The 18812-nt window shown below is 40.3% G+C and overlaps 1 protein-coding gene across 1 annotated transcript in view; it reads right to left on the bottom strand.

Moving 5' to 3' along the window:
- Nucleotides 1-18812, bottom strand: part of LRP2 (LDL receptor related protein 2) — a 199144-nt gene that overhangs the window by 11634 nt on the left and 168698 nt on the right. Inside the window, exons 63-71 of the mRNA XM_081814243.1 lie at nt 16350-16478; nt 11456-11587; nt 10205-10336; nt 8406-8549; nt 6786-6951; nt 5029-5157; nt 3676-3896; nt 2737-2913; nt 371-490 (exon numbers count right to left, since the gene is read on the bottom strand). Coding sequence (XP_081670369.1) covers nt 371-490; nt 2737-2913; nt 3676-3896; nt 5029-5157; nt 6786-6951; nt 8406-8549; nt 10205-10336; nt 11456-11587; nt 16350-16478 — 1350 coding nt within the window. The remainder of the gene's footprint in view (nt 1-370; nt 491-2736; nt 2914-3675; nt 3897-5028; nt 5158-6785; nt 6952-8405; nt 8550-10204; nt 10337-11455; nt 11588-16349; nt 16479-18812) is intronic.

Raw genomic sequence — 18812 nt, 5'->3', positions numbered from 1 at the left:
AAGGCCGAATGGGTTCTGGAGCAACAGACATCCAGTATGGGGTAGAGAAAGGATATGGTAGAGGCCTTCTAGAAAACCCACTCTTCCAGGTATCTTTACAAAACAACACAGCCATAGATTTGGGGGTACTGGATCTATATAGATCCTCGCAAATCATTCTCAGCAATCATTGGAACACCAGTTCTGTTTGGCTCCCTAAGTCCCACTCAGCTCTGTTCATATTGCCCGCTCTCTCATCCCTCCTTCGAGCCACCCCCACTCTATCCTGCAAAGGACACAGCACATGGGGATTTTTCAGGCTCCTGTAGAAGGTGAACCGCTGGTAGGGAGTATTCCCAGGCCCCCGGGGCTGCCCAGGCGGTGGCCCTACCTGCGTTACAATCGGTGCTGCTCCCTGCGATGAAGGTGGAGCCTTGGGGGCAGGCACAGCTGTATCCCCCCGGTCTCAGGAGGCAGAGGTGACTGCAGACATCTTTACAGCGGTTGGGCACTGGAAAGCACATGACAACAGCGGTTAGGGTCTGAGGAGGAAATGAGACCGCCAACCACAGATACTGAGTTGTGGCCCTACCAGGTGACAGCAGAGCCCAGGCAGTGTCCCAGCACCGCTAGGCCACATGCCACCTGGCGACTCACCTCATTTACACTACATCTCCCGTGCCGCTCCACCAAAGTGGCCCAGTCCCTCCATTCTACTCCTGTACCACTCACATATCCTACTGGCGGTTACTTAGCTCCTCCCCTGCCCTGGCAGGTGTGGAAGGTAGGTGTCTAGTCCACTGCGTGACCTCAAAAACTAATCAGTGGAAAGCAATCTGAGATTGTTCAGGAGACCAGTAAGACCCTATCATGTCAAGATTTGTCATTACCATAGATCATAATGTGTCCAGATCATACATTAGATAGGATTTCCACCCCACCCTCATAGGAAGACTCTCTTCTGGACTTCGGTTTTCCTACTTGCAAGACAAGGGAATTTAAAGCTGTGAGTATCAGAATCACCTGGGAGCTATTCACAACTATTGACGCCCCGTCACAGAAATTGGTCTAGGATCCAACACAAGTGTTACCGTTAAAAGGTTCTCAAGTAATTCTGGAGTCTTCTGACCTCTACCTTAACCCATATTATGATTTCTCCAAGGCACAGATGATCTCTAAATTCCTTCTCAGACTAACCTTCTGTGATCCTGATTCTCTGTCATCCAATATGTAACCACAGACATGGCATGGTTATAAAATAATAAACCCTATTCCAAAGTCTCACTCAAAATCTGCCCATTTCTTCAGCTCTCTAGAGCAGAACTCTTCAAAGTTGAATGTAATACAAATCACCTAGGGAATCTGATTCAAAAAGGCTGGGTGAGGCCTGAGAGTCTTGCATTTCTCACCAACTCTGATAAGATACAAGTGCTACCGGTCCACAGCCCACACTTGAGTAGGGCCAGGAGCAGGACTTTTAAAATGTGGTTCCTTAACCAGCAACATCACCATCAGCTGGGAACTTACTACAAATGCAAATTTTTAGGCCACCTCAGGCATATTAAATCAGAAACCCCTCAGGTGGGGCCCAACAAGCTCTCTAGATGATTCTGATACATGCTCAAATGTGAGCACTATTGGTCCGGAGTAAATGCAAACCTGGCACAGCTGGACTAGGTCTCTGGCCTACACAGTAATCAGCACTCTCTTAAGGGGGACCAGCTGACTCCAGATTTTCCTCTAACTCCTAGGTAGCCTTCTCTACAAACGCCAGAGACGGGGCTCACCATGTGTACTGTGCTCTCCCCTCCTGTCTTTAAAACTGCCCAGCACAAGGAACATGGAGGACATAAGAGCTATTGTATCAGTGGGGTTCCTTATATGTGAGATGAAAATAAAACCTCTTTACACAGTTTTGGAGATTAATTGAAGTAACCATCTATCAGAGTTAACACTTGAAGAGAGAACCTGACGTATAGAGCTTAATAAAAGTCGATTTCCTTTCCTCACTTCAAGAATTTTCCTTCCAGGGTGCCTGGGTGGCTCAGTCGGTTAAATGTCTGCCTTCAGCTTGGGTCATGATCCCAGACTCCCGGGATCAAGGCTGGAGTGGGGCTCCCTGCTCAGCAGGGAGTCTGCTTCTCCCTCTGACTCTCCCCCCTCTCGTGCTCTCTCTCTCTCTCTCCACTGTCTCTCAAATAAATAAATCTTAAAAAAAAAAAAAAGAATTTCCCTTCCCTTTCACCTTATCCATTCAATGGTGAAGGTGAATTAGAAGACAGCTAACCTGATGAAGCAGGACCCACAACAAAGAAAATGGGAAAGAGGGGTGGGGGTAGAAATGCATATGACTGACAATTTTAAACTGAGGCTCACATAGCTCAGGATAAGCTGACTAGCCTAGCCTTGGAATTGCAAGAGGGTGTGACACTGACCATATCCAGGAAACCCGTTGTAACCCACCTGACACCTAGCAGGGGTTTGATGCCTGCCAGATTCTGTGGCCTAGAAGTATATACCTGTAACTCCAATGAAGACTGAAATATTTTTACTTCGTATCTGCTGGTGATGTACCTAATTACATTTGACCTCCAATTTTATCTTTCTTTGGTCAAAATGGTTAAAACACACACACATCTTTCATGTACCAAGAGATCAGACTATAATAATCCACTACCACTTTCCAACAATATAGCCATTAATTTGAAATAAGTTTTCCAGATAATAAGGAACATTTTATTCCAAGGCTGGTGTTACCTGACCGATCATATCTATGTTGATGGAAGATTCGAACTTGAGTAAGCCATGGGTTCACCATCAGCATTTTCTCTTTCTCGTCTTGCCCAAATTTATCTTGCTTCCATACTTCTCCCTTATCCTTAGATATCCAGTAAAACTGGCCTTCAAAGATGTCCAGACTATACGGGTTCATTGCTGCTTACCCACAGAGGAAAACCAAAACAAAACAAGGTTATGAATAGAAAATACCCTACCCCTCTTTTATATCAGATGTCATTATGCTTGAATTAATCCCTAATACAACATCAGGCAGACGTTCTGTACACGTGACCACAGAAGTGTGCTATGTTGGGAGATCAAGATGACAGACATTAAACTAGATTAATGTCTACTGGTTGATGGCAATTATAGAGAACCTCCTCACTTTCAAGTTGCTGATTTAATTTCATTTTTGGACAATCTGGATGGCAGAGATTCTATTTTTTTTTCTTTGAACTTAAGACACCACTTATCACATAAAGCTAGTAGGTACTGGACTGTTGCAATTCTGCAGAAATCTGGATAAGAAAACAAAGTGTTTCTCTCCTTCTAGACGTTTCCAGTTGTACATAATAAACAACTGAGCATAATAAAAACAAATGGGCCTAGAAGCGGTTAGACATGGATTTCCACTGGTACACATGAAATGCCACTCTATCAGGCCAACTTAACAGGAAACTCAGTTATTTCAGTATCTGTTGCTAAGAGCACCTTTTAAAAATTATGTTAAAAGGGAAAAAAACCCTTAATTATTGCTAATGGATTCATTTGCGTTTAAACCAGCAGTTGGGGATTGGAGGGAGTGGTATCTAAGAAACTGTATCAACCTAAGATCAGGTTCCTCCTGGAGAAAATGGGTAGACACTAGAAATATATTTCTTGATTATATAACACATTAAAATCTAACCCATTTCTAACCTGCATTTGCAACGATTCTCCTATCAGTCCCATCATGTTTTATAGTTTCAATATTGTTCTCCTTGAAGTCACTCCAGTAGATCCGGTCATCGTTCAAATAATCAATAGCAAGGCCTGTTGGCCAACCAAGGTCCTCTTGAACCAGGGTTTCCCGATGCTGTCCATCCATCCAGGCAGACTCGATTTTAGGTTCTCTGCCCCAGTCAGTCCAGTACATAAGCCTGTAACAGAAGGTTTTCTTTTTAACCTATCATCTAGTGAGGCTTCTCCACTGAAGCAGAGCATGAACTTCCAGCAGGGAAATCAATTGTTTGTCATGGAGGTCTGGGTGCTAAGTGAGCCTGTTTTTACACTTCACTTTAGAAGACAGGGTGAGAAAAGGAAGAGCCAGTGCATCTGTGGTCTATCCTTCCTGAAAACTTCCTCCATAGAAATTGCCCAGCCCTGTTCGAGTATATATATTCAGACACTTTAGCAGCACTGTCCTGTGTTTGAGATGTATCAGAGAATAAAATAAGGATTCCAATTTTAAAATGGATTATTTTGCATCCAATTAATAATTATAGAAGAATTGCACAGACCACGGATGGCAATACCTGGAAAGGACCTGGCAGGCAAGATAAATGAGTGGAGCACAGCAGTTACCAACATCAAGTGATGGTGAGAGCAAAGCCCTGTCTAGAAGTTCCAAGCAGTACTGCATCAAGAAAGGCATCCCTACTGGGACACCCGGGTGGCTCAGTCGGTTACAAGTCCCACTATAGACTTTGGCTCAGGTCATGGTCTCCAGGGTTGTGAGATTGAGTCCCACATCAGGCTCCACGCTGGGCATGAAACCTCTCCCTCTCCTTCTCCCTCTCCCATACTCTCTCCAAAAAAAGAAAAGAAAGGCATATCTACCTAGTGTTATCAGTTGTTCTGATTTTTCAAGCCAAAAATATAGCTTAAATTTTTTTTTAATGTTAGTAACTAAGTTTTAAAAACCTTAAAGCTCTGTTTAGTTCAAGTCCAGTATGTCTGTAGGCCATATTGAGCCGACCAGCCACCACTTTGAAGCCTCTAGTCTAAACCACTCATCATGTAGAGACCAACCCTTAACGTGTGGATTTTAGACAAACTGGGCTATGGAAAAAATGTGGCCAGAGGCCTTCGCCTTATGCAGTATCGGTATGAAGCTTGGATGGTCCTAAATGATCTTTAGGGCATACTATAATTCTTTAAATTAGTCACAGATGTCACTACAAATAGTCCAAGGACAATTTCAATACAATTAGGAAAAAACAATTAAGATATAAATTTTTGACAATCCACTGGAAAATATCTAGAACGTGAAAGACTCCTTCAAGTACTCACCCTAGTTTGGGATTCACAACCACTGCAGCTGGTTGATCCAGGCCAGTGGAAATCAGCCACTTTCTGTACCTCCCATCAAGTTTAGCCACTTGGATCCGCTTACTCTTGGCATCTGACCAGTAAATATGCCTGAATTTAAAGGGACAAGGTTAAACATCTAAAAAAGCCTCCATCGGTCACTTCGGGGGAACGGGTTTGAAGATGAGAGCCTTCAGTTTGGCAGCTGGGGCCAACAAGACAACTACTTAGATGCCAGGGATCAGAGCAGAGTCTCCCTCTCTCAGGAATGCCCCGATCTCTTCCACCAAGGGTCTTTGGAAAGTTACGAGGGCAAGAGTAAGGAGTAGAGGGGGACTCCTGCCTGATCAGCCGGGATCAGTGAGGATGGTGGACCTCACAGCCGGCATTGCCACGAGACATGCGCTTCCAGGTAAGTCCTAAGGCACTGTTTAGCTGGCCCTTTAATTCCGAACGCCCTGCGAGTCTGCTTCTGCTCAGCCAAGAGCGCTGCTGCTATCAACAGCAATCCAGCATCAGCTCCAAGGATGAGTGGAAATAGCCTTTCCAAAGTAACAAATCCAGCAAGGCCATCCTGCCCTATTCCACTATCCGGCAGGTCTCTGTCCCTTATGAGCAGAAATTTCCATCAGATTCTTCCTGTTTGTGAAGGCTGAGAAAGAAGTAAAACTTCCAACATGAATCGCCTGGTGGGTTTTCAGAAGGAAGTGCTAGTCTAGAGTTTCAAGTCACTGACTCTCCAAGGCCTTGATTCCTGACAGAAAATGCTGACGTGAGTGTCCCGATAGCCTGTGGGCACAGCGGGGACCTAATTAACTTCTTCGGAGATGTTCAAGTCTTCCAGGAGTGCCAGACAAGTTTGTTAAAAGGTGAAAATTGATTTATGCTGCAAATGACTCTCCATTCTTCCAGAGGGCAACAAGCCCCCAAGCCTTCCCTCTCTAACATTTTTTCATTATTCATTCATTTTCAAGGACATGGGGAATTCGATGAATGTTTGAGCTCTGAGCCTAACGTAATCACTTTCCCATAAATGTCACTCCCAATGCAAGGCTCCTCCTTGAAGAAGGAGCTTATAAATTTTCCACATCAGTTTGCATCTCATACATCTCCCTGATAATAAACCTACTTAAGGTTCATATTTAGGGATCACACAAAATGTCTGGCTCTGGTCCCTGGGGTTCTAGAAAATCTAAAAGAGCAGAACAAAGCTGACACCACTATTAACTCACACCAAAGACTACACAGGAAAGTCAAATTTCCAATCTGTTCAGACAATACAGCCTGCTGAAAACACAAGATGTGGATTGCTGCTCCTCAAAGTAATCACCAGAGAGAAAAATGTTTCATCTCAACTGCCTTGCTGGTAGGATGGAGAGGCTGTTCCATTTCTTCACAAAATGAATAGTGCTGCCATACTGAAGTTCTAATGTGGGAATCCAAAACTCTGTTGGCAAGAATGCTCTCCTAGATATAATATAAAATCTTGACCTCGGTGCTTTCCCAAACTTTTTCATGGCATACATAAGACTATAGGAAATGATAATGTTTATATGACATCTCGGGATAAGCAGAGATGGTTGTGGGGGCTAGACAGGGCAAGCCCAGGCATCACCCAGCTGCACCAGTGCTGAGTGCTACCCTTATCTGGACCAGCTTAACTCATGCGCCATGGCAAGCAGTAGGGAGGTCTGGCCAGGAAAAAAGAATAGACAAGAGGGGAATGTAGCTAAACTTACCTTCCAACCCAGTCCACTGCTAATCCATCTGGTTGCATTATGTATTTCAGGTTCAGGTTAACTTGTGACACGAGATTATTAGTACTAGATTCAAAGTTGGGGATGTAGGCACGTTTGATAGCACCAAAATCAGAGCCATGCCCTAGCACAGTATAATATACGACACCTGCAAGGCAAGACACACAGTTGAGTTTCACGTGAAGAACATCAGGTAAGGGAGGAACTGGGGTCTAATCAGGTGAACTACTGTTCATTTATTGACATCTCTACTTCCTCATTGTTCCTATAAGACTAATAATTCAATTACACTGATCTGATCAAACCTCAAGACATCATACTTGAGCTACTAGCTACAAATACTTCAGCTGATAGCTTATTGATACTGACTTGGTTGTCTCTATTTCAAGGTAACTTACTAAAATATATTTCAGCCAAGTACCTATTTACTCTCATTAGGATCAAGTTCTAGTTTCCAAAATGAAGTGTATAGATAAACCAGGGGCAGGCTATTCAATAACTTGCAGTAAAGGAGCTATGTAGATGAGAAGTCCTATTTTGTGTATAGACTGAAGGACAGTGGACAGCAAGCATCTTAAAAAGCATAGGAAGACTGCAACTTTCAAGGCATATTCTTTCCTAGGTGTTTGCAATTCTTGAAAAGTTTATTGTGTCACCTAAGTGTGAAAACACAGCCATAATAAATCTTATATAGCATAGTGATTGATAGTTTGCAAAGCATTTTCATATCTGTTATCTCATCTTATCTTCAAAGAACTCTCAGAGGGAGCCAGGCAGACAAGATTACCGTTCTTATTTTACAGATAAGAAATGGAGAACCAGAGAATTGTTACAATGATTTAAAGTTATAAAGCTTAAGAGATGAGCGAAGCAGGCATAGAAGAAGATGAGTTTTCACATTCCTGACCCATTACCATCTCCCACCCACCGCCAGAGCCATGAGAGACTCAACAATAAACATTTTTCATATTTTCATTCATTGAACTAAATTTCTAAAGCAACCATCACATACACTGTTGGGTCAGATGCTGGGTCAGATGTTGGGTCAGATGGTAGGCATGCGGAGTTGAATTAGATTCAATCCTGTCTCCGAAGAGTTCATGGTTAAGGTGCAGGGAGAAAATTATGTGGATAGCTATAACTCAGTGTTAACAAGTGCTTTAGTAAAAGCATGTGTAAAACCCTATAGGCTCACGAGTGAGTAATTATGGAACTGTGCCCAAGAAGGATTACAGAAAACGTCAGAGGAGATGACATTTGAACTGGGTCTTCGATGTTTGAGTAGAAAGTTTGAAGGGTACAGAGATAGGGAAGAACAATCCCTGCATGAGCAGAGACAAAGAGATATTAAACAAAGGAATATGAGGTGGTCCTAAAAGGATAATCCCCAGAGATGGGTGAAGGTTTGGCTAAAAGCTGAGGAAGTTTTGCTGGGACACATGGCCAGGCTAAGGTGTCCAGAGCATGCTGGATAGGAGAAGCTCTATCCTCCACTCATGCAACAAAATTCACTCATTAAAAAACAGATTCCCCAAAGCTTAACACCTTTTAATTCCATTAATTCAATTAATATTAATGACAGATGCCAAAGTTCATACTCACTGAGACCTAAGCCTTCGGGATCCCAGTCATAATCAAGAGCCTGAATACGTTCCTCGCCTTCAAGATAATCTGAGAACTTCTCAGACGAGAGATTGTATTTTCGAATTCGCACGTTTTCAGGCAGTAGCAACAAAGGAGGGCTACCTGTAAAAAAGACAAGGCCTGCTTTATCTGTTTGAATTCTATCTGAACTCTTTTTTAAATAAAGTAGATAGAAAATAGCAAGTATCCTCCCACCTTTAAAAAAACCTAAGTTTTTATAGGAATCTGACTACCTCTGCTAATCAATAGAACTAACTACTATCCAACTAGTGGAAAGCTAGTATTTCTGTTAGGGATGTTATCAGCTCTTTATTCTTTGTTCTCTGTGGGTAATGGTTGAGAACAAGACAAGACTGAGACCCCGAGATAGTGTCCTCTTTTCCACTGATTTTTTTCCTTATTCACTGACAATAAAACAGACAAGATTGCAGACAATCTCACAGAAGAAATACAGTATGTATAGTGCTAATAAAGTTTACCAGGATGTCTTCATTCCTTACTCTTTACTGACAGATTTTATGATTCTTTTAGCAGGTAATCAGCTCCATGACTCAATTTATCTTCTAGCTAATGACAAAAACAGCTTGTTCTTGTTCTTACCCAAAGCAGCTATTTCTATGGTGACTCATCCCGAGATGCACTGTCTAAAATTTTTAAAATTTAATTTACTTGCATAATGTCAATCGAATCTCATTTAAGTAACTTTCGAAAGTTCACGTTATATATTTCCTCTGTCTTGACATTGTGTTTTATATGACTATGAGCATTTATTTGTCATCTCCTTAGTTAAAAGACTTAAATAGTTTTTAATTTGCTGCCTAATTACCAGACCAACTGCTCAAATGCCTTTACCCTAGTTTTCACTGTCAAAAATTTTTGGGGGGTAAAAATATTTAAGTATGCTAGTCAGATGCATACTTTAAAAGCCCAATGTGTATGAAGAAATTGAGCAGCCATCTTACCCTTAATTTGCAAAGTAAAATGTTATTTCTTTATCAAGTTCTTTAAACTCTAGTACAAACTTCAAATCTGTAAGACTGGTAAAGACCTATACCCCTTGACAGGGATATGCCTATTTAGATCAGACCTCTGGAAATTTAGACTATATAATACTTCTGCCACATAGTTTTTCTCTTTTGTCATTTCTATCTAGTACTTATTACTGCTTTCTATCAGGTCCGACTCTCAGATACCGACATTAACCTAAAATGTAGAACTAATGACTGAAGTTATAAATGAGCCAGACTCTATCTGTGATCAGCAGCCCATGAACAATAAAAAAGATTTATCAACACAATGTCCTTGATTTGCCCCGACTGAATGTGACTCTTTTTTGTGATCCATCTTGATTCATAGGGCCTCAGACCTTGATCTTGGAGTGGGAGCTGGAGGGCTTCATTTATTTCCTTCTGTTGACCACCACCCTATAGGCAAGCTTTTGCTGTCTGAATATTCTGGAAGGTGACATCTTGTCCACTTTTTCAAGTTTTATCAAGGTGGACAAGAGGCTAAGCCCAGAATAATAAATAATACTGACTCCTATTTTAATTCCTGCATATTTGTTGTGGGATTGTAGTTACTGTTTTAATCTGGCAGGGGAGGAGACAGAAGAGCCTGGATGGGTGTTGGAAGAGAAGTAGCTGGTGAATTAAAAATAAGACTCTGAGAGTCTAAGGTTTACTTTCTGGTATACTGTACTCATTAGCATTTATTTCTCTGAAAGTCAACTGATTAATCCCAACATGAACCCATCATACCATCAGCTGCACATCGTTTTCCATACTGGTCACTCACAGACCTGAAGCCTTCGGCACAGGAACACTCATAACTTCCTTTGGTATTCTGGCAGTTCTGGGGACAAACCCCAAATTCTTCACATTCATTGATGTCTGCAGATAAAATAAAAGCAAATATCCAACATCTGCTCCCAACCATTCCTTCGAGGCCCTGCTTCTGTTTAAATCCATAGTCATAAGCAATGAAGACTGAGAAGGCTGCAGATGAAGATAGGCAATGATGCCATCATTCGTGGAGCACTTCCTAAGCTTCAGACATTGTTTCACATGCTTTTCATGTTCATGCCTCATTTAATTCTCCAAAATGACTCTGCAATATGGACTATTACTAAACCCAAAGTCCCAAAGCTAGTAAGCAATAAAGACAGGATTCAACTGCAACAGAGTGACTCTGTGCAATAGCAGAACAAAATTTTCACTTTTGGAAAGCAGCTGTGTGTTGGTGTTGTTTGGTAGCACTTCCCTTGGCCTAACTAGCTTCAGGAAAGGGACTTATTCATTTGGTTACTTCATTGAGTTCTTAAGCTTCAGCTTCCAAAAGAACTGTCTCAATCATCTGAGTATGACACATCATGAGTTAGAAACAGCAAATTCAAATAAATGAAGGACACTGAAAATCATACTCAATCCTTACCATCTTGATAATAAGCTACCTTCCAACTCCATACCTTAGCTCTCACTTATGCCTGGCGTAAGTAAGTGTGTAATAAATACGTGTTGTTGGACTTTAATGAAGAAAGTAAAACTTTCTTAAAGTTAAACTTAAAAATTTCATCTCCCACACTGATACAATAAGCAGTCATCATTCCTGAAGAATTCATAAATCTTATCAATTCCGCAGACATTACTAAGGATGAACTACCTGCTTACCCATCTCCTAGGGACTGGCAAGAGAGCATGGAAAAAAGGTAATTGGCACCCCCAAGTGTTGTTTGTTTGTTTGTTTCATGACCCAAGAAATTAACAAGCAAAATCTTAACATTTGTTATCATTGGTTATATACATCTTGAAAGTAGAGCTTACTCTCTCATTCAGAACTGATCATCACCCTCTCACAATATAATTATTGGTGCACTTAAGTAGTTTAATGAGCTAGAATCAAGAGTTTAGCCCCATTAAGGGAATTAAACAGTGGTTTAATAAAAGGGAATGAGTGGAGAACCTAAAGAGTATGAGGATCACCTAATGGGAATTGGAGGAAATATACTTTACCGTCACAGGAGTTTCTGTCCAAAATACTGGCTTTGAACCCGGGTCTACAGGAACAGATAAAGCCTCCTTCACTTAACTGGGTACAATTTTGTTCACATAGATTCTCCGCACATGATCTTTCTTTTCCTGTATCTGGAAAAACAATCTTAGCATTACAAATGAAAGGTATAAACCTATCTTTAGCCTATTAATAGGACACCTCAAGACAACCCCTTTCTGTAAGTGTAGAGGATTGAAGGCCTCTGTATTCAGATAGCTGGTAATGGGGTGAATGCCATTTATACAATTGCATATAATGTTAGATCCTTGAGTTAATCTTCCTGTTATACTCAGCACTGCCAGGCTTCCCCGGGCATCCATTTCCGGAGTCCAGAACTATAAGTCAGGGGCTCTTTACAAATGGAACCATCTGCTTCATATGCAGCATATATATATATATGAATTAAGATATATATAATATATGTAATATATGTAATATACATATATTACAATAATACATCCTATTACATGTGTAATAAAGAACACTGATACATTTTAGAGCAACATAACAAATAGGAGAAAATTATAAAGTTGTAAGAAGACCAGTTGAGATATATGTACACATATGTATCAAGTGTTGGCCAGAGCACAGTAAAATGCATATAGTTATTAGTCATACAACTGCTATAAGAACCATAAAGTGGCACACATGGAAAGGAATTTTGCAACAACATGTATGAACCAATGACTTTAAAAATACTCATACTCTGTTATCCAGTTATTCCACGTTAATACATTTTTCCTCAAAAAATAATAAAAAACGTGCACTATGATTTATGTTTAAGGATTATAAATTGTTGAAAATAAAATTTTGAAAACAACTTGAACAATTACGGTTTACTGTGTTTTATCAAATCTAAGAAAGACACCATTGAGGCACCATTTTATGTAATGCTAAAATAGAAAAACTCTGGGACTTACACTATGGCATGTTATCAATTGAAGAATTATCCTTGTTTCAGAGATGTTTAATGTGAAAATAAACATGCACCTTACAATCAGTAAGTTATGATTATCTATATGATGGATTGCTAGGCAATCATTCAAATTCATGATTTCAAATGATACTTTGACATGGAAAATATAACAAAAATGGAGGAAAAGACAGGAATGCTAAATATAGAATATGTGTTTAGATCTTTTAATATTAAGAAATTATTTTTGCATATATGTGTAAAAAAAAGACAATGAAGTACACCAAACTTAAGATTAGTTCTCTTTTAGTTATGGGATTCAAGTGATTTTTACTTTTGATTGTTAATATATTTTCTGGGTTTTATAGCTTCATAATGCAAAAAAAAAAAAAAAAAATTCAACAATAGTTCATTTTTATAGGGCTCATTTGAATGACCCTTGTTATCCCTGCTGTTCTGGAGACCAGATACTCCCAGGCAGACTTAACAGCTCAGACTCCATCCTCACACTTCATTGCTCATCAATGCCCTGAGTTCTTCTCTCTGCCAATATCTGTCAAAGCCATCTGGCTTTCATTTTTGTTATTATTGCAAGTTTGCTTCTTTTATCCTGAGTCTCCATCTACCCTCAAACCTAGATCTTACAAGGAAGCTGACAAAAGATGAACATACCTAATGAGTGATAATAGAGGCCAAGGCGTGGGAAGGGTGGTGATTATCTCCATAAAGCATTTAAGTTTTATCTGCGTTTCAAATGAAATGTCTCTTGATCACAGGCTTCTGAATATTTTAGCCAAAGAGACTGTAGTATCTCCTGGCTCAATTCTTCCAAAGGAAAACAGATTTATATCTATCTGTCCCCTACAGTAGTAAATGAGGGTCCCTTAAAAATATGATGACTAAGTATCTGTGGTTTGAATAGACTAAAAACATTGAGTTTCAAAAAAGAAAAATAATTACAAAATAAAGCACAGTAGCATTCAATGGAATGCTGCCCTTAGAGTTCATACTTCAAAGCTATATACATGAAAGCCTCAGTTTAGCTCTTAAGAACTACACATTGCTAAATAAGTCTATTCAAATTTTTTATTTCTTCTAGAGTCAGTTTCATTGTTTTCTATCTTTCTAAGAATTTGGCCATTTCACGTAAGTTGTCTAATTTGTTGACATAAAGTTTCTCATAGTATTCCCTTACTATCTTTTATATTTCTGTAAGGTTGGTAGTGATGTCTCCTCTATAATACTAATAAATGTGACCTGTTTTTATTAATTTGGATAGCCTTAAGCCAATCACATAACCTCTTTGGATCTCATGTGTATAATTAGACTCTGTAATCTCCTCTCAGCTCTAAAATCTGTAACATAACTAAAGGTCCCAGGAGGTAAACATTTCTGGACCAAGTGCTCCCCTGAGTGAGTTATACTCTTATGAAGCAAGAGTCCTTCAAACAAGAGCAGAAACATTGTAAGATTCTTCCACAAATATGAGGAACTTACAACTTCTTGGTAACAATCACCATCTTAATCCACAAAAAACAGATATATTCCAACCCAAACATCTAACACTCTAAAAATACTAATGTCTTTCCTTCCCTGATTTTAAAATATAAAAAGTAAACATATAGGGGCACCTGGATGGCTCAGTCATTAAGTGTCTAGGTCATGATCCCAGGGTCCTGGAATTGAGCCCCACATCAGGCTCCCCGCTCAGCATGAAGTCTGCTTCCCCCTCCCCCACTGCCCCTACTTGTGTTCCTCTCTCACTGTCTCTTTCTCTGTCAAATAAATAAATAAAATCTTTAAAAATAAATAAATAAAAAGGAAACATATGCCCTGAACACCTCAGAGATCCTGTTTAAAATAAATAGGAGAAGGAGAAGAGAAAGGGAAAAGAAAAGAAAGGCAAGTAGATCAGTAGCACCCAAGAACTGGTATTTTAAATAAGAATTCTATAATAATAATAAAAAAGGAATCCACAAACCAAATAAATAAATAAGAATTCTATGTCTCAGATTATTGACCCTCAGCAGTAAGACTGATTCGCTATCATACATTCACTTAATACCTTAAAAGAAATGCTGCTTCTGTACCTAAATTACTATCTATGCTACTTATTTTCTTTAAATAAACCCTGCTTTTAATCAAATGTCATTTGAATTAAAAGAACTGTGGTCAATTGTAAGCTTTTTAAATGTCAACTAAAAGAGGAACTAAGGTTTGACCCAAGCCCAACTAGAAAATACTCCCAACTCCTGGAACAGTTCACTTACCAGTCTCAGCACCAGACTCAGAAAATCTAACACCCAGTTTTGCAAATCCTGTCATGTTCATGCTTTTTAAAATATGTAATTAAGTCACATTGTTTTGTCAAAAATTCCAAGCCGCACTAGGAAAGTGTATGAAATAAAGGGCAAATCTATTCATTTATGACCAATTATTTACCCTCCTTTCTAACTCACACAGGAGAAAAGTTGCCAGGAAATCATTGGGATGCCTCAGGAAAAAAGTGATTAAAGCCCAAGAAGTTGAAAATGTGTGGAGCTAACTAAAATGATTAAGTCATAGGCTCCTAGAATTTGAATAATTTTTTTTTCCTATGAAGAAACTGAGGCTTGGAGAGGTCAGCTGTGCCCCAAAGGGGCACAGCTAGTGAATGAGGAAACTAGAGGCCAGCTCTCCTCATCTGGAGTCACGGGACTATTCAAATTCTGCCTCTGCCATTCTGTATGACCTTAAGCTCTCTGAGATTTATTATACAGATAGACATAATAACAGCAACCCAATGGGGTTTGCTTGAGTGACAAATTAGATAATGTATGTTCAAGGATTTCATAAGAGCTCTAAAGGACTAAAAAGGTGTGAATTATTATTAACATGTCATTCCAATATTTCCATCACAATATTGAACAAGAACCACCCCTTGATTGTGTTCATCATCCCTTTCCTACACAAAGTCCTCCCTCTACTTTAAAAATGTTCCTTCCGTGGTCCCCTGTGACATCCCCATCTTTATCAACTCCCCTTAGAAGTTTTTCCCCCACGTACCAAAGGATACTGTATTTGGCTTAAGGTGAAAAAATATGCAGACTAATCAAACAAAATACATAGCTTTAAGGTGATGGGAAGCACCTAGTTAACTGGGAGGAGGTGCTCTGGAGTTAGGTAGATCAGAGTTCAAATCCTTACTCAGGTTCTTGATGGCAAAAAGACATGCAGTTTTTTCACACTAGTAAGCTCGTTTCCTCATTAAAAAATATTTGAGGGGCACCTGGGTGGCACAGTCAGTCGGCTAAGTGTCCAACTCTTGGTTTCAGTTCAGGTCATGATCTCGGGGTCATGAGGTGGAGCCCCACGTCCTAGAGCACCTAGCATAAGAGTCTGATTGGGTTTCTCTCTTCCTCTCCCTCTGCCCCTCCCCACCCCCATTCTCTCTCTTTCATATAAATAAATATTTTTAAAAAATTGAGACAGATGGGGCCCCTGGGTGGCTCAGTCGTTAAGCACCTGCCTTCGGCTCAGGTCATGATCTCAGGGTCCTGTGATTGAGCCCCACATCGGGCTCCCTGATCAGCGGGAAGCCTGCTTCTCCCTCTCCTGCTCCCCCTGCTTGTGTTCCCTCTCTCACTGTGTCTCTCTCTGTCAAATAAATAAATAAATAAAATCCTAAAAAAAAAATAAAAAATAAAAAAATTGAGAGAAAGAATAATACCCAGCTCATAGGATTGTTACAAGGATAAAATGAGATAATCCATGTAGTGTTTAGCACAGTATCTGATACAGAGTAAATGCTCAATAATGGGTAGCTATAGGCTTGACTGCAGTTCAGAGCACAAAATAAATTAAAGAGAAATATGTGGTTATCATCTACTTGATGTTACTGCATGCTTTCATTAGATAAACCTGAGTTACTACATGAACTACAGTAATACATATTTACTTACTGCAACCCGTTTCATCAAAATGGTCACCACAGTCATCGACATCATCGCATACAAGATACTGTGAAATGCAATGTCCATTGCTACACTTAAATTCATTTTCTGTACAAGGTCTAGAGGTTGAAGCTAAACCTGTAATTTAAGAACAAAAGTTAAAGTCAAAGTCAACACTTTCTCTTCTGTGGAACAAGATGCTTCCCTCTGTGGTGGATAGTTACTGCTCACAAATAAGCCTGTGCTTCCCTACATTTCCCAGTCTCCCTTGCAGTTACGTTGGGACCATGTGACTAGTTCTGGCCAATGGGCTATGAGTAGGAAGCGATGTGTGTCACTTCTGGACTGAAGCTCATGTGTCTCCCTGCTTTGGCAACCTTGGAAGCCATGTGTTTCAGGTGGCCTAGCTACAAGATGGAGGGGCTGGGCAACCTGCACTGGCCTTTACTTGGGTGAGAAGTAAGTCTTCATTAGATACCACCACTGAGAGTTTGAAATTTGTTGGGTGCAGAGGTAGTATGAGTTACCCTGAATAGTATATATATAAGGTACTTCCGTAACAAAAACCTAAATTATGTGGCACTGCCTTCACAGTCAGGAGGCAAGCAATGAGGAAAGGGATATTGGAGGCAGGAAAGATGGAGACTCATATTATGCAAAGGCAAAGTATTCCCTGTATTGGGCTCTGTGCATTTGGTAAAAGTGTCAACTTTGGAAAAACTGGAAGGCTGACCACCTGCTTATTGAACCTGTCAATCTAGGTAAAGAGGTGAGAAAACAGAATGTTAGTAGTGTGCATTGTTTGCCATTACCTGAGTTTGGCAAGGAAATAAAAATCAGAGAAAAGTTTAGGGAAGAGCCGATTGATTTATAAGCAGAAATGAAATAAAGTCCAGAAATTTGATGTGTGGGAGAAGCTGACTGCATTTAGATCCCAAACAGTAAGATTCTGAAATTTAGAAGGCTTTGAGACACAAATAACCAGTAAAACCTCCGAGTTGGATGAAATGACTGCCCATCTATTTTTCTAGATGGCCTGAATGTAACCGATGATCAGTTGAGACAAAGGTGCATGGGGAAAACAAAGCAAAGAAATAAAGCCGATTCAAAAACTATATCTCAAGAAACACCCAAGCCCACTGGTACTCCAGAACTGCTATAGACTGGTAAATGTGATGAGTCTCTCATTCTTCCTTGCCCAATGGGAATCTTTATTTCTATTATGCTTCCTCGGATCCACCACTATCTATTAGGGGGAGAGGGGCATAAATAAAACTTGTTTATTAATGTTTCTTCAAACCAAGAGGAACCATATCTCAATTGACAGGACTGCAGCCTATCATCCAGAACTCCTGGATTTCAGTTACTGAATGGAACTATGAGTCATGTCCACTGGGGACAGGTTCAGGGTGTTCTATGCACGGGAAGGAAAGTGTAAACGGATTTTTAGTGACGTAAGAGTAAATTGTGGTAGAAACCACTGGTATTCACTAAACATCCATGCACTTCCCCAAAGTTAGATTGGGGCCTTGTGACCAGTTTCAACCAAAGGACCACAAGCACAAGCAAGATCTATCACTTCCATGCCCAGGAAATTAAGAACCTGTGTGCCTCTTTCATTTCTCTCTTCTCCTGCCTTGGCAACCTTGAAGACTATGTGTTGCAGGTGGCATACTTACAGGACAGAGGAGAACTGCATGACCTTCATCAGACTTTAAATCAACCTCTGTTACTGGGGCGCCTGGGTGGTGCAGACAGTTGGGCATCCAACTATTGGTTTCAACTCAGGTCATGATCTCAGGGTTGTGGGATCTAGCCCTGTATTGGGCTCTGTGCTGAGCGCAGAGTCTGCTGGGGTTTCTCTGCCCTCTGCCCCTCTCTGCCTCCTGCTCTCTCTCAAATAAATAAATAAAACTTTTTTATAATTCAACCTCTGCTACTTTGTTGACATGTTGCAGTTTGTCTATTGTGATGGCAAGCAGTGATTCCTTTGACTAACATCCTATTTTTTGGGGAGAATAAGTTTACTGCCCCTTTTCTCCACTCTCAGATTTGACCACATGCTACAATTGTCTTGCTCCATAAAAAAATGGCAATAATAGTAAGGGAAATGGAAAGAGAAGGGGAGAAGGGGAAACCTGCTCAAAATTTTTAAAAATGTCTTATTTCCTTAAGTCAATCAGAGAAAGACATGTATCATATGACCTCACTGATATGAGGAATTCTTTTTTTTTTTAAGTTTTTTTTTTTAAAGATTTTATTTATTTATTCATGAGAGACGCAGAGAGAGAGGCAGAGGCAGAGGGAGAAGCAGGCTCCCCAAGGAGCAGGGAGCCTGATGCAGGACTTGATCCCAGGACCCCGGGATCATGTCCTGAGCCGAAGGCAGATACCTAACCATCTGAGCCACCTGGGCGCCCTGATATGAGGAATTCTTAATCTCAGGAAACAAACTGAGGGTTGCTGGAGTGG

This window comes from Leptonychotes weddellii, chromosome 3 (genome assembly GCF_054177405.1).
Source record: "Leptonychotes weddellii isolate Sample4059 chromosome 3, ASM5417740v2, whole genome shotgun sequence".
NCBI classification, from domain to species: domain Eukaryota; kingdom Metazoa; phylum Chordata; class Mammalia; order Carnivora; family Phocidae; genus Leptonychotes; species Leptonychotes weddellii.
The sequence above is the reverse complement of the archived record's forward strand: the minus strand, read 5'-3'. Positions and strand labels throughout refer to the sequence as shown.